Raw genomic sequence first — 19,793 nt, forward strand, 5'->3', positions numbered from 1 at the left:
TTCACACAGTGGCCAACGAGCTGCCCCAATGGGAAGCCCACAAGCAGGACATGAACACAATAGCTTCTGTTCCCCAGTATCCTGCCTCTGACACTGGAGATAATATATAGCCATCCTGAGTAGTAGCCATCAATGAGTAGTAGTCGTCAGTAGCCATCATGAGCTTTACAGATGGCTTTATCCTCCACCATTCACATCTTCTCCCGCAGCTGGAGATACCGGCGATTGAACCTGGGACCTTCTGCATCCAGATCAGGTGATCTCCTGCTGACTTATGATCCCTTCTCAGAGACGTGCAAATTCCTGGGATCTCCGGAACCTCTGCATTTATGCGCTCTCCCTAACTGGGCCACAGCGGCAGATCAAGGCTGAGTATGGAAGGGAAACATTTCTCCCTGCCGATGTCCTTAGTGTTCTCGGACGTAGAGCACCTCGGCTGGAAACACGCCACGGCTCGGTGTCTTCTATGAAGTGATTGATTTATCACTCTCTTTTCGGCTCATCTCATTACCTGGCCACAACATTCTGGATTCGGCCAGTGCACGTGCAGCCCTCAGATTTGCGAACAACGTAATAGTCCCGGGGGTGGAAGGAAGGAGAAACGTTTTGTATCCCACAAAACTGGGCCCTTGTAAAGAAAGCCAGACGCTCAACCAGCAAACATTATTTTAGCATGCTGTGATGCTGCAGCAATGGAATTATCGAAGCAGCCCGGTTTGAACGGCACTGACAGCCGTTCCTCGACAAGTTCCACTATGGTGCAAAAGCCACAGTAGGTGGGAGCTGTATCTCCCTCAAATCAGCGCTGCAGGCAGAAATCTGTTATTACAAAAGCAGACAAGCCCTCGATTGACAAGTTTCTCAATGCTGGTGGGATTTTTTGTTTTTTTGGCCGACGTTATGATATCTGCATATTTGTATAGATTAAAAAAAAAAAAAAACCACCCATGTGTCTACGTACACTCACAAAGCTACAGCTATGTTCAACCAGCCTTATCACGATTCCTGCATTCCAGACAGACAGGAAGAGATGTAATTAGTGATAGGAAGGTTTGAGAAAAATAGCACTGGAGGAAAAGGAGGGTGGTTTTCCTTGTTTTCGTCCCCCCCTCCCCAATTCCTGGTTTAAACCTTCTACGCATTTGCAGGCGCAACAAATTCCTTAGGATTTTTTTTAAAGGTATGTAATTCCACTCCCTCCCCTCCCTTAACCCGCTCCATTTCACATTCCAGGAATTCCCTTGTTTTGTAGCGGTCTTCCCCAAGCTGGTACCCTCCAGATGTTTTGGACTACAACTCCCACCATCCCTGATTATGTTGTCTGGGGCTGATGGGAGTGGTAGTCCAAAACATCTGGAGGGCACTAGGTTGGGGAAGTCTGCGCTGTAGTGTTGCAACTCCTCCACTCTTTCTCTACACGTAGAACATTTTGCGTTTAAGAGTTTTGCAAAAATGCCAATGGGTTCACTTAAATCTCAATTAAAGTGAATGGTGTTAAAACAAAACACTGCACTAGGGGTATGATCTGCTTTGCTTAGGATCGGAGAAGCAACCGCGAATTGGGGTGATCCTCCTCCGCCTGAGGCGGAGGAGAAGCAAATCGGGGGGCTGGAGAAGCATAGCGAAGAGAGGCGACCATAAGCGGAGCGCTCCTCTTTTCACAGAGCGATCCGCCCGCCATTTTTGATGTTTTCACCCATAGGATTGCATTGCAGAAAAGATTGGTGGATAACTTTTTTGTTTTTCAAACTAACTATTTGAAACTCGGTGTGCTTAGAGTCGTGGGTGGGGGTCATTTTGAGCCTATTTTCAGCACTCTGCATGGTGCAGTTTGCTTGCTATAATTTTTTTAAAAATAGGGTAAAAAAAGCGGGAGAGGTACCTTTTTGAAGTGCTGAGAGGCAGATTCAACTCCCAGTCATGATCACCTGATGAAGCATCCTCCAATCCCAAAGTTGATGGGGGGATAGGCAAAACGGGATACTTAGTAACTTGGGATACTGGGAAACTTCTCTTTCTTAGTCTCTGAACGGACTTTCCCCAGTGTTTTTTTAAAACCGTAGCCCCATCAAATGCACAAACACAACCTGAAATCATATACTAAGCAAATAAATAACAGATAGGAAACACAGCACTGCTACCCACCCTAACCTTGGTGAGCAACTGAATAGATGTGATGCAAGGGGATGAGGTCCCCTAGGGCATGTGGACGTGCCCAGTGCACACACTGTCCTGCCCTTGGAGGGTCATCCAAACACTCCAAAGCTTAAACAAACAGTCTAGAACTTCTAGAAGCTAATGCCTGTCATGAGTCGAAGTGACAGGTAGCTTCTTAAAGACTAGTACTTACTTAGGGCCAGTCAAATTGGCATATCCCCCTCCCCCTGGGCACGCCCACTTTCCTCTTACTGGTAAAAGACAGACATAGTCTTTTTTAAAAAAATTCTTCTTGTTGTTTATTCAGCAACACTGCTGCTTTTAATTCCACCCCTCCTTTGTTTATTTATTTATTTATTACATTTTATATTTATACACCCCATAGCCCAAGCTCTCCTGGCTTTTCCTCTTCAGTGAAGTCAGGCAGGCTTTCATTGTGGTTCAACTCCTTATTGTTGTTGTTATTATTATTATTATTGCTATTAATATTAATTAGTACTGCTATTATTAACGTTATTATTTTGTTGTTTTTTAATAATGGCTGTGATGATCACAATGCAGTCAATCAACTCTGAAGCAAAGATCACAAAGCTTTACTCTTATCCTCCTAGCCTTATGGGATGCAAAAGAAAAGGCATCACTCTGTGCTGCTCCCACCTCGCAGGGTTGGTTTGCAATGCATTACTGCTGGCTTTGAAACAAACAATCCTTGGCTCACCTCCTTGTGCCCCCAAAAATGTCTGCTGCCTGCCTGCCTGCCTTCCCCCCGGGGTGCTGCTGTGGTGGGGCATCTGCCGAGACTGACTCCCCCATAGATCTATGGCATATCTCTGCCTGCCTCTCTGCCCGCCTGGTGCCTGGGAGTTGCACTACATGATGGGCTTTGTGGTTCGTGCCCACCAGCCTCCGGCATGCTTGCTCCCAGTCCTCCTCCAATGTGCCCGCCTCGCAGGGTTGGTTTGCAATGCATTACTGCTGGCTTTGAAACAAACAATCCTTGGCTCACTTCCTTGTGCCCCCAGAAATGTCTGCTGCCTGCCCCCCTGGGTGCTGCTGTGGTGGGGCATCTGCCGGGACTGACCCATAGATCTATAGCATATCTCTGCCTGTCTTTCTGCCCGCCTGGTGCCTGAGAGCTGTACTACATGATGGGCTTTGTGGTTCAACCCCAGAAGCCTCCAGCATGCTTGCTCCCAGTGCTGCCTGTTCTCCTCCTCTGTGCCCGCCTCGCAGGGATGGTTTGTGTGTGTCTTGCTTTGACTCGGGATAAGTCCTTCCTGCGCTCACTTAGACTTTTTGAAGTTCCAAATAAATTTTTCAAGTGTGGAAGAAGATTCATATTTAGGGTTATCTACTCCCCAATTCATGGCATGTTGGGATTTCCTTTGAAATGGCCCCATTGAGCTGTCTGCAGCTTTAAATCCCTGAGATACTAGGGTGTCCAATTTTCAAAAATTCTCCCAAAATCAGGGGAGGCTTGGATTTGCTTGAGGCTTGGCATGCATGTGTATACATGCATCAGGTGTCATGGTGCCTAATTTGACATTTCTAACGTGAAAATTGACGGAGTTCTAGCATGTGACTTGATTTGGGGTGAGTTAAAAGGTTAAACCCCCGCCAAAAATCTGGGGATAATGGGATTTGCTTGAAACTTGCCATGAATGTGGATCTAGATGGCATCTGTGAGGGTGCCTGCTTCAAAGTTTTTTATCTGTCAAAATGTTGTAGAAAATCCCATGTCTGAAAATGAGGTGTCTGATTTTCAAAAATTCCCCCAAAATCAGGGGAGGCTCGGATTTGCTTGAGGCTTGGCATGCATGTGTATACATGGATAAGCTATCATGGTGCCAAGTTTGAGCTTTCTAACATTAACAGAAAAAAAGTTGTAGGCTTTTTTGGATTTCAATGCAAGTCTATGGGGGGAAAAGCGGAGCTCCGATCCGGATCAGGAGCTTCGCAGCGAACCGGAGCAGACTATAGGCAGAGCGGAGTGGACCCGATCCGGAAGTTGTGAATCTGGAAGAGAAGAGGATGTGGGGTCCGTGCACACCCCTACACTGCACATCTGGGGTATTGGGTCCAAAAAAACCACACACCAATGTAGCAAAAAGTCCCAGTTAATGACAACATGTTAATACAGGAGGTGCAAACCATTCAATTGGTATAAATTTTTCTCTCTTTTCCTTTTCTACAATTTTGTCATTAGGTATTGCTCTGTCGATGAGGCAAGTGTGTCTTTCTTTTTTTGGTCTATAACTTGTTATGTCTGATTCATTGCAAGGTATTATCTTGTCTGTATGAATTGTTGTGCCCCGGTATATTTTATGACCTGCATTTCCCAAGATTGTTTCATGCGAGTATGTATAGTGTGGTGTAGGTTGTTTGATGAGGTTGCATTTGATGGCCAGTTGTTGAAGAACTATTTTTGCAGCTGTATTGTGCCTGTCCATTATCATCATCATCATCATCATCATCATCATCATCATCATCATATCTCACCCTTTTTCCTCCAAGGAACCCAAGGCAGCATACATAAACCTTCTCTTCATTTTATCCTCACAACAACAACCCTCTGAGGTAGGTTGGGCTGAGAGTCTGTGATTGGCCCAAAGTCACCCAGTGAGCTTCCATGACAGAGTGGGGACTAGAACCTGGATCTCCCGACTCCCAGTCCAACACTCTAGCAACTACACCACACTGGCTCTCAATTCCTGGTATGACAACAAGGTACAAAGGGGGCAGTGAGAAAGAGAGATTGTGCTCTTACTGCGTTTGCTTTTGTCTTTATTCAACAGCAGCCGCAGCTCCTGTTCCTGCTTCCCAGGTACGGAATCTTGGGGCGGTGGCTCCATCGGCACCTGGACACGGAGAGAAAAAAAGAGATTAAACAAACATTCCAAGGCGGGGTCAATTAACGTCTTCAACCAGGAAGGAAGCATTACATGGCATGATCCCAGGGCAGGAAGATTTGAGACCCGTGGGATCTCATTTATTTATTTATTTAAGTAGACCCACTACTTAACAGGGTGCAAAAGACGTACGCTTAGAAGTCGAGACATCTGAGCCCAAACATTGGTTTGGAGCAACAGGACTGAGCAAAGCTCACAGCCCTTCTGCACAAAACACGACTCCTAGCCATCTCAAGCTTTCTTCATGGTGGCCATATAATTCAGGGTGGGTGTAATTTTGCTGCTGCTATGGTTAAACAACCAGGAGTTCGAAATCCTTGACAAACTAGTGAAAGTCACTAAAGAGTTCTATCTTCTGCCCATACCTGGTGTGACTTGTCTGGAGGTTAATTCCAGAGGCCAAGAGACTCCAGTTTCCAGGATAGGGGGATCAAAGGGACACCCACCCCTAGAGGCAGCTCAGGAAACAACACGATTCCCAGCTGAGACTACGTTTCTCCCACCCGCAGTGACTCAAACATCCCAGGGTTACAGAAGAAATTCAAAGCTTCCAAACGCCTGCCGTCAACCAGCCACGTTCATTTTCAGAAGCGATGACCAAAATAGGCCCAGCAGGTAGGATGCTACCTTTGTCCATCCATCTCCGACTGGTGGGACCTCTCCAGAGATCTCCTGCAACCTGATCCTTTCAATTGGAGATGCCAGAGATAGATCCTAGGACTATTTGTGTGGAAAGCAGGTGCAAAGCAGATCCTGGTACTATTTGTGTGGAAAGCAGAAAGCATCTGGAGCCACCCTTCCTTCAGATTTGTTTCTCAGTGCACCACCCATTCTGTCCCCCAGTTCCTTCAACCACTCTATCATGGTTCCCCTCTCTTTCAGTTCCTCTACCACAGTAGGCCTTTCAACTCAGCTGACATCCCTCCCTTTGCCTCTTTCGCCAATGGGAGACATCGCTTCCTGTCACACCCAGGAAGCTGCCTTATACAGAATCAGAACTTTGGTCCATTCAGCCCAGTGTTGTCAACACTGAGCATCAGTGGCTCTGCAAGGTTTCAGACAGGACCCTTTCCCAGCCGTTCCTGGAGATGCCAGGAATAGAACCTGGGACCTTCTGGATGCAAAACAGGGGCTCTACCACTAAGCTACCATCCTGACTCCCTGTCTGAGGATTTCCCCACCTGACATCTCATTTGCCTCAATGTGTTGTTTATTGCCGACACCTTCTCCATCAACAGTGAAGAACGTCTGGGAACACCCTGCATCATCATAGCCAGTCAGCTACGTGGGGGAGCTCATAGGCAACCATGGCGTGGGCTCCTCCTCATTTAGCTCAGGACGCTGCTGTGGTAACAAGTGAGCAGATGAAGCAATCAGCAGGCTAAGCCGCTAAGTGGCTTCCGTTGGCGATCTTTTGATTAGACTAAAGATCAGTAACAGCTTCCCCAAGGGTTCTGCAGAATCCCCTTTCACTCTTTCATACACCTCTCTCTAATGTAGGAAGACTGTGCTTCTGTGGGGGGAGAACACACCATGGCTCCTTCCCATGTCGGAGTTGATCCACCTTCTGGGGCGGGGGGGAATGTCACCAGCAAGGGAAGGATCCAAGGCATGGGATCGCCGTCTTCTCCAAACCAGTGCCCCCCAGATGTTGTGGACTACAACTCTCATCATCCCTGACCGTAGCCCCAATGCAGGTGGGATATATAGTCCAAAACATCTGGAAAGCCCCAAGTAGAGAAATTGTTACCAGAGCACTGCAGGAGGAACATACTGTATGCCCTACTGGCCTCCACCCTCCTGAGTTCATGTCTGATGGGGCTCTACAAGAAAGTGGGAGGTGATTGGCTCCTCCTGGTCACCTGTCTTGGGTTAGGAGGGTTCTTCCCAGAGGGTTTTCTCCCCTAGAGCAGGGATGGGGAACTTGTGGCCATCCAGATGTTGTTGGTCTGCAACTCCCATCACACCTCACCATTGGCTATGCTGACTAGGGGTGACGGGACTTGCAGTTCAACAAGATCTGGAGGGCTACATATTCTGCCCCTTCTAGCATGAAGGTCTTGTAGCTGTCTCTACCACCACCACCACCACCTGCCTCGGTTCTCACTCAGTCATCCTAATGGCACAGTGAGTAAATAGACGATTCCTCACACACATACCCTTAACAGGACTCAGGGCTCAAACTCCGCATTGCCTAACAATACCATGGCAAAAGAGAAGCGACTCAAGGGCCCTTGATCTTGCCATCAGTTATTAACATCTGTGGGAACCAGAGGTTCCAGTGAGTTTAGGGAAGGGGGTAGGCAACCTGATGCCTTCTACATCTTTGGGACTACAACTCCCATCAGTCCCATCCAACAATGCCAAAGTGTTTGAGAGTTGTACATCTAGAGGACATCAGTTTGGTTACCCCTGGTTTCGGGCTTGTTATAATGCTGTGACGAATCCTGCCCCCTATTTCGGGAAGTTTTTCTCTCCCTACGAAAAAGGAATTGTTTTGTTTTGTTTCTGCCTCTTTTGCAGGGAGGAGGAGCATTTTCTCCTTGGGGAGGGGGACAGCATTTCCACATATATTTTAGAAGTGTAGCCCATTGGGTTTTTGGGGGTGGGGTCTTTCTATTTTTTATTAAAAAGAATGATCTTCCCGATAAGGCTCGCCTGGCGCCAACGTTGTTATCTTTTCGGCGCCAGGTCAAGACCTTTCTCTTCTCCCAGGCATTTTAACAGCATTTTAACAGCATTTAATAACGTTAAGTTTCTTTTAATGGACCCCAGGATTGTTGTTTTAAATGAATACTGTTGTTGTTTTTATACTGTTTTTATGTTTTTTAAATTTTTTGTATACTTTTAATGTCTACTATTTTTAATTGTTGTAAACCGCCCAGAGAGCTTCGGCTGGGAGGCGGTATATAAATGTAATAAAATAAATAAATAAATAATAAAACAAAAACCACCCCCGGCACTTGGAAAAGCCCAGGAGTTCTTCCTGAACGCCTCTTAGAGACCACGTGACCCTGCCCTCTCCAATAGGCATTCAGGAAGAACTCCTGGGCTCCTGCAAGTGCTGAGGGTGTTTAGAAAGGGAAAAGAAAAAAGAAAAACTGTCCCCCCCCCCTCCCCAAGGAGAATGTTCTCCAAAATTCTCAACTCTCCCAGCCTCTTTCACCAGAGTTCGTATTTTTCGAATAATCAAAATATTCGGCACAGCACTAGTTTGTTATTCCAGGAAATACTGATTGCGTCCATGGCTTCCGAGTCACCCTCAAGTGTTCACAACTGTGCCAGTTGTGCTGCCAAAGAACTGGGAAAGGGAAGGGAGACAAAGCTGCCCTGAAACGAGCCCCGGTGGGGAGCACATGGCACCCGCTTCCCCAGCCCAGGTCCTGAGAAAGCACGACATACTCACCCGCAGGTGCGGGTAGGTGAGCTGTTCCACTTGCTGCTGGTGCAAGCTCGCCAGGAAGAGTTGGTGTTGCAGCTGCTGCGTCTGCTTCAGGGCCAACAAGGCAGTGTCGGGGCCGGATTTGGCGAGACGCTGTCCAATCCGCAGGTCCATGGGGATGGTCTGGGGGACCCGCAAGGAGACGCAGAGCTTCACGGCAGCTGTTGAGATACAAAGGGGATGCTGCTCAGTAGCTGCCCATCTGGGCCTCTTCCACCAAAACAACAAGGCCCAACAGAAGTTGAGATGTGGCCGAGAGACACTCTTTGAGCTTCCTTTTCCTGCTACACTGGCCCTTCCCTTACACGGCTTGGGACCACAATACCTGATGCAACACCTCTCCCAACATGAACCTACCCGTACACTACACTCAACATCTAAGGTCCTCCTCCGGGTGCCTACTCCGAGGGAAGCTCACAGAATGGCAACAAGGGAGAGGGCCTTTTCAGTGGTGGCCCCCCAATTATGGAATTATCTCCCCGACGAGGCTCGCCTGGTGTCAACATTGTGATCTTTTTGGCGCCCGGTCAATACTTTTCTCTTCTCCCAGGCATTTAACAGCATTTAATCTCATATGCTGAATTTTTAACTGCCTCCAGAATAGTTGTTTTAAATGGATATTGTCTGTTTTTGTTTGTATTTTATGCCTTTTATGGTTTTAAATTTAGTATATTTGTTTTTAATGTTCACTGTTTTTAACTTTTGTAAACTTTTGTAAACCACCCAGAGAGCTTCTGCTATGGGGTGGTATATAAATGTAAATAATAATAATAATAATAATAATAATAATAATAATAATAATAATAATATAAATCAGGGGATAGAATTTGGCTCATGGGCCAAATTCGGCCAGTCTGGGGTCCCAGTGCTCCCCAGATGGCTCCATCCCTTCTCCATCCCCTTGCTACCTCCCCCCAACCCCAACGACCAATCATTTGGTGTTTCCCATCTTTTATGCAGTCTTTTCCTCATTCTAAAAGGTTGGTACCTCTCTTAAGCGTTCGTTCTAAGAGCTTCAAGCTAATATGCCCTGGTATTTTTGGCATCTTGGCCCCACCTTAATTTGCCTTCAACCCCACCCACCACTGTAATGAAGCCCCCGAAAGCTTCTCTGAAATTGAATTCAGATTTCATGCTGCTCCAAATTTTGTGATATAGTTTTCAGCTCAAAAAGAAAAGGAAAAAGTTAACAAAATTGTCTGGTTTTTCCCCAGATACGGGACATTGCTGTATAAGCACAAGAGAGAATCAAATGTTTGAGTATTGAAAAATGGGGCACGGTTGTTTCATTTTGGAATGATAAAATTCCAGGATAGGATTCATCCATATTCATTATTTTCATTAGTCGGAATTCATCTATTATAACTTACGTATTTGTACAATTATTTACTCTAGTACATGCCTTATTAGTTATTTATTTTGTATATTTCTTAACATTTTAATTTTAAAAGTTAATGTACCAAAATGCCATTTTAATGCGTATTTCGGTTGGGGGCAGAGAAGTTAGAAATGTATATGTTGAGGTAAAATATATTCTTAACTGTGCATTTTGGGAGAAAACACGTACAAAATTATGTATTTCGTCTTTATGTATGAATTTTAGCATGGATTTCTTTATAAATCGTGCATTAATGTGGAAGTGCGGCAGAATGGACCTAAATGAATGAACACATATGAAATGGACACAGACCACAAATAAGACTGATCCTTCGGTCCCTAGTTCTAGGGCAGTCTTCCCCAATCAGGTGCCCTCCTAATGTGTTGGGGCTACAACTCCCATCATCCCCAGCTAACAATTGTCATTGGCCCGATGACTGGAATGATGGGAGTTGTAGCCCTAAGACATTTCAAGCACCAGGATGGAAAAGGCTGTTCTAGGAAGCATTTTAAGTTCATGTAGGGTGATAATGAGGCTCTTCTAAGGCTGCCCAGTGCAGTGCACCCTGAATCACATCCTTGAATATTCTGTAACATGTAGAGGGGTTCCTTGTAGAACAAGTCAGGGGCCTTTTGAAAGCAGAAAGTCTGAAAATGTTTAACTGGTTTATATAGAGAGTAAAATTTTACAAATTGCCCACAACCCAGATTCTGTAAAATTAGTTAGGGAAAAAACCTAACGAATCCAGACATTCTGAATGCAGAACAAATTATGCACAAAAGAAAACACGTAATTTTGCACAAGGCATATATGCATGCTTCCTCACCACTCGATCCCTGATATGTTCTCCCAGCTGCTTTGTCTTTGTTTGAAACGTTTACACCCCACCTTTCCACCACAACGTCTTTAAAGCAACTTCCAATCCAAAATGGAACGTACCCCGTAAAAACTAAACTAATCATCTAACACACATACGCACATATAGTAGCTAAACCGTCGACAACAAGACATGCAGGCAGCTAAATCCCAAAGAGATCCCGTTTATTACTCTCCAAAAGCACAAGATAATAGGAATGTAGGATGCCTGATACTGAGTTGGCCCTTGATCCACCTAGCCAAGTAGTATTGGCACTGCCTCACAGCGTTCCTCCAAGCTTTCAGGCAGGAATTTTCACAGCCTTGCCTGGAGAAGCCAGGGATCGAACCTGGGGCGTTCTACACGAGAAGCAGCTTCTCTACCACTGAACTATGGCCGTCTCAGTTGGTGCCTAAGAGACAGTAGGGGAGATGCCAAACACGCATCTCTAGGATGGGGATTCTATTCCCTACAAAAGGCCTTTTCCCCGTTAGCCAGCCAACACAACTTCCAAAGTACGGTGGTGTCACCAGGAGCAGGGCCTTAGAAGACAACCCCAATGAATGGGCAGGTTTATATATGTTGTAGAGGAGAAGTGTAGTGTTAGGGACATATGTCATTTGAGGGACAGGAGACTAGGGGGACTGGGTCATGACTACAGGCTTGAGAGGAAGAAAAACTGAATCTTTGGGGCCAGAAACACCAGAGATCACTGAAGGCAATGGTTTTATGAATCGCAAACACAATTCCCAGCCAGCTTGGATGTGCTAACTGAATGGCGTCTTAGAATTCTTTTAAATCAGTCAGTAAATCAATCCAGCAACCCTGTCCGTCAATTAATCATTCCAGGACTGGAGACGTTGGGCTGGATCCAGATTTACTCATAGACCCACTGAAATCAATGGGAATGAAGTTAGTCATGACTACAGCTCCACTGATTTCAATGGGTCTACTCCAAGAATGATTTCATAGGGATCCAACCCATTTGTTCACAATCCCCCCCTCCTGGCCAGTAACTCAAAGAGACTTAAGAATCTACAAATGTTGTTCTCACAAAAGATTCAGCAGAAGCAGGGGAAAACTGCCCAATTGAAAGAAAATAAAACCCTGGCTGTGTTTTTATACTGTATTTTATATTATGTGTTTATACTGTTTGTTTTATATTTTGAATGGTTTCTCCGGTTTTAATTTCTGTAAATCGTCCAGAGAGCTTCGGCTATTGGGCGGTATAAAAATGCAATCAATCAATAAACTAGTCATGCTCAAGACAGTCCCACTGAAACCAATGAGACGGGTTAGCCAGAAGAACAACTAACTGGCCTCATTGGTTTCAGTGGGATTTAAGAGCAACTCATCTTTTGTGGCGGGGGGGGGGGGATCATGGCCTTTGGCTGTATTACAAGTTGAACATATTCAGTGCATGTCTGACAATATCCCACAGAGCAGTATTCAATCCCTGGGGCAGAAGAGAGCATCCCGGGAACCTCAGCTTTCATTAAAAAGAGGGGGGAAATATTCTATTCCTTATGAGTAGGGAGATAAGCAGGAAAGCATTGTGTGCCCTGCTTGGTGCAATCTTCAAATTCGGCAATCAGATGAGCCAGATTGAGTGATATACATATGTAATTTCTCTGTCTGTTCCCATACCATTTTGGTATTAGGTTTCTTTTGTAACCCCGGGCATTTCTCAGGACAAAATTGGGATCCCTTTGGCACAGGCTCTGGTTCGTGGGTGGCGGCAATTGGATTCAGAGTAATACTTAGCCTCGGTTAAACTGGGGCTTCCTTACATAAACTCCCAACTAGCTATCAACTCGCACCGTAAGTCAACCGGCTTCAGATGCCGCCCTGAGAAGCAAAACCACTAATCGCATCCTCTCCCTCCAGACACTTATGAACAAGCCCACCAAAACCGCCCTGACAGCCAGCAAATCGCTCGCTTTGGTAGCGTCTGATACCATCGGACAGCTTCTGTACTAAAAGCTGATCCTTGGGAGAACAGCCAAAGTGAAAACACACACAAGAAGACGTGCGTGCACACACACACACACACACCATCCCCAGCCAGATCAAATATAAAGAGGCTCCACTGAAGGAAGAAAAACAGAGAAGCCTCAGCCCTGTCCAAGTAGCAAGGCTGGCTCAAGACTTGGTTAAAATATTCCACTTTGCCTCGGTACGTCGGGCCAACTGTATAAATAGGTTCGGAATGCAACGGATCGAGGACTCAATAACATTATAGACTTTTGAACGGGTCTCATATAGACACAACATGTGAGTGGATAAACACACAGATATCTGGTCTGCTTTTCTTGAAACCTTTGTTTTAACTCCACCCACCCCACACACACCTTTTTAATGAACGGTACACATGATGGAAATTGATGATAATCCTATATACTTAATATATGGTGAGTTTTTTTTTTCATTTTCACAATGTATTTCCTGTTTTATTTAGCTAATATTCACATTTAAAAAAAAAAAAAGGTTCAGAAGAGAAATAGAAAAGTTAGCAGAGGACAAAGGCAGCCAAATATAAATTACCAAAAAAAGAGGAAAGACAGCATCCAAAAAAAGGAGAAAAGAGTGCATAACATTTGCATATGCTAATCTTTTTCTTCGTCTATATACATAAAAGGAAATGTATTTAGTATTTATTTATTTATTAATTTATTTAGAGTATTTTTTTATCCCGCACCTCAGCCAAAAAGGCTCCCGGAGCGGATTACAATTGATCAGTAAAGAAGATAGTCCCTGCCCTCAGGCTTACATTCTAAAAAATGTCCTCAATGGACTCAAAAACCACACATCCGATTGTTATGAAACTTTGGGATTTGTTCTACCTCTCTGTGGGATGGGGCTTAGACCTATTTCAACCGCTTTCTTGAAACAAAAAGTCGGCAAATCATTTTTTTAAAATGATTTTTTAAAGCCCCTATCTGGACAGGGATAACCTGGCTTCAGCTGTCCATGCTCTGGTAACCTAGGAGGAGGGCTTTCTCCGCTGTGACACCCCGGTTGTGGAATGAGCTCCCCAGAGAGGTCCGCCTGGCGCCTACACTGTACTCCTTTTGTCGCCAGCTGAAGATCTTTTTATTCTCTCAGTATTTTAACACTTAATTTTAACTTGAATTTGAACTTTGCTGTTTTAACTTTGTATTTTAATTTTATATCAATTTTGCTGTGTGGTTTTTATCCTGGTTGTGCTTTTTATACTGTATTTTGTAGTTTTGCTTTTAACCTGTTGGTTGTTTTACTATGGTTTTAATTTTTGTGAACCGCCCAGAGAGCTTCGGCTATGGGGCGGTATAAAAATGTAATAAATAAATAAATAAATAAATAACCTCCAAGTTAGATTACTGCAATGCACTCTACGTAGAGCTGCCTTTGAAGACAGTTCGGAAGCTGCAGCTCGTGCAAAATGCAGCGGCCAGATTGATTTCAGGAACCAGAAGTTTCGACCATATAATATCTGCTCTGGTCCGCTTGCACTGGCTGCCTGTATGTTTCCGAGCCCAATTCAAGGTGCTGGTTTTGACCTATAAAGCCTTACACAGCTTGGGACCACAATACCTGACGGAATGCCTCTCCCGACGTGAAAATACCCAATCGCTACGTTCAACATCTAAGGTCCTCCTCTGGGTGCCTACTCTGAGAGAGGCTCGGAGTGTGGCAACGAGGGACAGGGCCTTTTCGGTGGTGGCCCCCAGACTATGGAACGATCTCCCTGACGAGGCTCGCCTGGTGCCAACGCTGCTATCTTTCCAGCGCCAGGTTAAGTGTTTCCTCTTTGCCCAGGCATATGGCGGCACATCTTAATCACCCACATGTTTAGTTTTTTAACAGTTTTTAATGCTTTATGTGTGTAAGTTCTGTGTTTTAGAATTTTAAATTTTGTATACTCATTTTTATCTCAATTTTAGAATTTCTGTAAACTGCCCAGAGAGCTCTGGCTACGGGGGCGGTATATAAGTATAATAAATAAATAAATAAATTAAAATAAAATAAACTGCTTTGATAGCATTTGATTGATTTCAATCAAACTTTGCAGCATGGTTCAGTGAGCAGATCGTAACCAAACCACATTCATGTTTTTTAGACATTAAAAACAAACAAACAAAACCCAGCTCCAAATATTGAGGGCAGGGGAGGAGAACCCAACATGTTAAAGTATGAAGAAAAAGAAGGAACAAGCACAGTTTGAAGCTAGGGAAGATTCGTTGGCCAAGATATAACTTGCTGCTTCCTCTCTGCTGTGGGCCAGCTCCAACTAAGAGGGATGGACTGGACAGACCTCCCTCCCTCAGAGAGCTATAGGGGTGGATCATTTGTCCAACTCTGAAGTCTTCTCTGTATCAACCTAAAGGCAATTCCAAACTGTGCAAAGCTGGGACCATTCACTAGTTTACCTATACAGGAGCAAATTTAGAAATTATTATAATTGAAACAGAAGTACAGTGCATCTTAACAGTGTTGCATCCAACATTGGCCCTGCTCAGAGTTACACCCACTGAACGAGTTTAAATCCCATAATTTCACTCGGTCTACTTTAAGGACTAAAACTGGACAAAATCCATAGTGTGGAAGACTGTGACCAGGTGCCCTTTATGCATCCCTGTTCAGTCTGCTGTCTAGGTGCACTAGATAGGCAATTTCAAGGCCCAGCTCTTCCTTCGAATGGATCTTTATCTTTATAACGGACTTGGGAATGGACAGGCCTTCAAATGGAGGACACCTTCAAAACAGAGTACAATCTTCTAGCAGCCTTTCAAAGAGAGGACCACCCTCTGTAAAAGAGGGCATCTTATGGAGGAAATTAATAGGAATAACTTGGGGGGGTGTCCAGGGGCCATTCCCCCCCACACACACAAGGGCCACATTTTGCAGTTGCAGTGGGTTGGAGAGGTGCCAGTTTACCACCAATCTGCCATAATGTCAAATGTAGCTTGTTCTCAAGCTAAATGTGACCTGTTTACTGTCCCCTAGCACTAAAATGTCGAGGTTTTGTGCCACTGCTGCATTTGGCAGTGCATGTGGGAGCACAGTGGAGGGGTGGGGGTGGGGCCTCATGCTGTGTTGACCATCCCTGGGCTAGATGGACCAATGGGCTGACAAGGCAAAAGAAGTGTGCTTCGTATATGTCCACAAAAGAAGCAGAAGAGCAATTGGTTAAGACCCCTTCAGCAGCTGCAAATGCCCTGGCCTCTTCAAAATGTCCCCCCCCCCAAACATCAGTCAGTGGGAGAGGTCATCTCTGCTCATTATCTCAACACGGTCTGAATTTGGCTTGGTCCAAGCTGCTTTTCAGTTGCTGGTTTATTTACTTTTAATCCTGTTGCCGGGGGTCTCATTATCCAGGTCCTGCTGAGTGCTTTGTGACACTCACAGATTAATGGTGCCCTGTGCCAGTTGCTATTAGCGGCTTCCATTGCCCGTCAAGCGCTGTGGGATGTTTTCCTACCATTAATAAAGCGTGGCTGAGTATTTGCATTCCGGAAGGGCTGCCATAACGCTTCAACCAACATCTAACATCACAGCATCGCAACCTCATCGAAGTCTTTAGGGTGTGAACAAGTTTACAAGTTTAGCATGACTCAGGTGCAATCCGATATGTACTTACCTGCAAGTAAGTCCCATATAACCCAGTGAGACTTACTTCCGAGTACACAGGGCCTTAATGGTCTGTATTAGCAGGTGGGGGCAAGCCAGCAAGTACACGGAGAAGACTTCAGCAGCCTAGCTTCCTCCAGGACATGCTAGTTTTCTGCATGCAAGGAGATTTTCCCATAAAGGCAACATTAAATCATACATCTAATCCCTTGCCCTGCAGCCGGAAAGAGCACAGCCCAGGAAAAGCGTTACCATGTGCTGACGGGATAAACTGCCCTGGCCTCATCACATCATGACAAAGATGTATAAAGTCACAGTTTGTGGAAGGAAAAGAAACTCAACCCTAAAGCTCAGGAACACAATCTTCGAGCTCCTCCCTCTTTCCCACTGACACCTACGAGGCTCTATTCCCACTCTGTAAGTGGCTCTATTTTGCTGAGCTGGGTGCTGCTTCGGGTGGTATAATAAGGCATTATCGCCCTCTTGCAGATTCTCCCACAAACAGCTGCCGCCCCAAGGCCAGGGACTGGCAGATGCATCATCTGGAAGCAAGTCAGATTCCTGGAAGTTCTTTTTTCTCACCCCACCCGACCCCACCCCCACTACGCCATCCGCAACCTTTCCCATGTCTGTTGTTTATAAAGGGACAACATGCCATGTGGTTGCAGCAGCAATACAGTGAGGTTGCATTTTCCCAATGCCCTAAGTGCAGGGCTGTGTGCCCATTCAATGAGGCAAAAGCATGAAATTTTCACTTTTGATTTATTTTTATTTATTTCTTTTTTTAAAAAAAGTTTCTAGTCCCTAAGATCCTGGGGAAATGTCTCTTGTGCCCGGGTAAAGTCTCAGAAAGTAGAAATGGGCCAGAAAGGGCCACCTGGGGGATGTAGAGCTTTCATGTGCCAAATTCAGCTCCCACCTAATTCCTCAACTATGTGTGAATGGAGCGTGGTCCCTCCATAGTTGTTGTTCAGGAAGGTGTGCCTTGCCTCTGTTGAACGCAAGAACTGCCTTCCTTTATCAGGTGATCAGGTCTGTCTAGTCTAACTTTTTGCTTCCAAAAGTAGCTGGATACCTCTTGAAGACCACAAGCTGGAGATGAAGGTGATAACCTGCTCCTGAACTTAGTATTCAGGGGTGTACTGCCTTTGAACATGGAGGCTCTGTTTTAGCTATTACTACTAGTTGCTATTGACAGAACAATCCTCCAAGAATTCCTCTAATTTTACAACACACGCACAAACACACAGCCAAGATAACAGCTATCAGTTTGTGGGAGTAAATTCCTTTAAGGATGCTGTCCGCTGCCCCTACTGCTATCACGGGATCATCTTACTCAAATGAACTATGTTGATATCCCAGAGTTCAGCTTGGCTCTTCTTCCCACAGTGCAAGCGGCCAAAATCTTGGGACAGAGAAATAAAAAGCCAGAGCTTGGGGTTGTGCCTCACTCTAGCACAACCTTCGCCATCCTGGTGCAAACTACTTGTAGTACAACTCCCATCATCCCAGCCTGGGGCTGATAGGAGTTGAAGTCCAGCAGCATCTGGAGGGTGCCAGCTTGGGGGAAGGCTGTCCCAGCATCACAGCAAGGTGTGTGTGTGCACGTGTGTGTAAATGGAGTGAGAGCTTAACAAGGAGTTTTGTTTTTATTGCAGATTTATCAGTAACCTCTGCTTTTACGGAACTTTTAATAAATACGTATAATATTGAATTTTTATTGTGTCTGTTTTTTGTATGTTTTTTTTAATCTTGTGTGCTTCCTTAGGAGGTGTTTTTCCCCTTGTGTGCTGCTTAAAAATAATGTTAAAACAAATAAACAATTCTCCTATAATCCCAGTCCCCCGCCCACTGGTCATAATGGCATTTCACTACATTCACAGCAGGTTTGCTGGCATGGAGAGGGGAGGGGGGGCATTGCCTCTCCCTTCCAGGAAAAAGGAGAGAGAGAGAGAGAGAGAGAGAGAGAGAGGGAGGGAGGGAGGGAGATTGGATGACCAATCTTGTCTGGAGAGGAAGCATTAGCTGCTCTCCTTCCAACAGGCGACCCACTGCATTCTTTGCTTGGCTTTGACGCAGCCCTGTGTGTCTATGGGAGAAAGTGGTGTAGGTTTCTGCACATGAAGAAAAGGCCTGGCATCCAAAGTTGTGGCTTCAGCAGCTGTCAAAGCCAAGCCCAACTTCTTGGCAAGAGCAAGGGAGGCTCCTGCTTACGGCCTGGCCTTGACACACCAGCAGGAGAAAGCAGAACAGCCAAGCGCCTTGGGAAGGGAAGGGAGACGGTATTTCCACCCCTTCCACCCCCGTGCAGGATGCACTGGGTTCCGACTACAGGCTGATTACATCAGCACAGGGAGGATGCGGCCCGGTGCCAAGGGAAGCAGAACAAAGATCAAACGCAAAAAAAACTCACTGAGCACCTCAGTCCAATTAACAGCCATTTGCATAAGCAGGGGAGGATCTCCCAAACTGGTTGGGCTGGAAGTTCACTCCGGGCTACTGGATGGAGCGGGGCAGTCTTTTCCAAGGGCGCACCAGCAAGAGAGTGTGAGAGCTCCGCAAACATGTACATTGTAACCATCGCCCCTGCACCCTCTCCCAGACCACCATGCACCCCGATAACTCTCACATAGAGTTATTTAGGGCAAATTGCTTATGGCTATGAGTGATGTTTTTAGTTGTTCTATAGGGTGGTTGTATTTTAAGAGATAATTACAGGAGCTGTTTGAAATGCTGTATGTTTTAATGCAGCCTTTCCCAACCTGGTGCCCTCCAGATGTTGTGGACTACAACTCCCGGGATTCCTGACCATTGGCCATCTTGGCTGGTGTTGATGGGAGTTGAAGTCCCAAACATCTGGACAGCATCAGGTTGGGGAAGGCTGTTTTAATGCTGCCGTAAGTCACCTTGAGTCTTTCTTTTTTTTATTGAGGAAGACACTTAAGAAATTTAGATGATGTTTGCAGCAAGGACTGCTACTCAACCCTACATCATCAAGGCGGGCGTTGCTTCTACTGTTCAGCTTGCTATCAAGATTTTGCCATTCAAGAGCTTCTTTAAAACAGATCTGACCAGGGGGAAATTTGGTATTGGGCACAAAATCCAAACCTTTATTTCAAATTACCGATAAGCTGCCTTTTAGGGGAAGCCCTACCAAGACAGTATACAGTCAATTTAAAACACACCCACAAGACAATAAAAACCACATCATAATGACTAAAAACAACCACTGCAGACCAAACAAATAAAAACAGCAACAAAATCACACAAAGGCCTGGCACTACCGAATAATCTTTAGCCTCCCACACCACCACCTCACCACTCTGAAATGGGAGAGGAGAGAGAAATGAATTTATTACTGGAGGGAGCTCCAAAGATGTGGGACCACTGCAAAGAAGGCCCTGTCCCTGATACTGGCTAGTGTGATCACTCTTAACGTAG

The 19,793-nt window shown here is 45.4% G+C and overlaps 1 protein-coding gene across 4 annotated transcripts in view; it reads right to left on the reverse strand.

The window, feature by feature from the left end:
- HDAC7 (histone deacetylase 7) overlaps positions 1-19,793 on the reverse strand; it is a 266,746-nt gene that overhangs the window by 83,234 nt on the left and 163,719 nt on the right. For 3 of the 4 annotated variants that reach the window (XM_063119277.1, XM_063119279.1, XM_063119276.1), the window contains 2 exons: positions 8,473-8,669; positions 4,925-5,015 (listed from right to left, as the gene is read on the reverse strand). In XM_063119277.1, the coding sequence (XP_062975347.1) occupies positions 4,925-5,015; positions 8,473-8,669 (288 nt within the window). Of the gene's footprint in view, positions 1-4,924; positions 5,016-8,472; positions 8,670-16,362; positions 16,381-19,793 lie in introns of those variants that run through there. The other variant, XM_063119278.1, reaches the window with a different exon arrangement.

This window comes from Elgaria multicarinata, chromosome 3 (assembly GCF_023053635.1).
Source record: "Elgaria multicarinata webbii isolate HBS135686 ecotype San Diego chromosome 3, rElgMul1.1.pri, whole genome shotgun sequence".
Taxonomy (NCBI): Eukaryota; Metazoa; Chordata; class Lepidosauria; order Squamata; family Anguidae; genus Elgaria; species Elgaria multicarinata.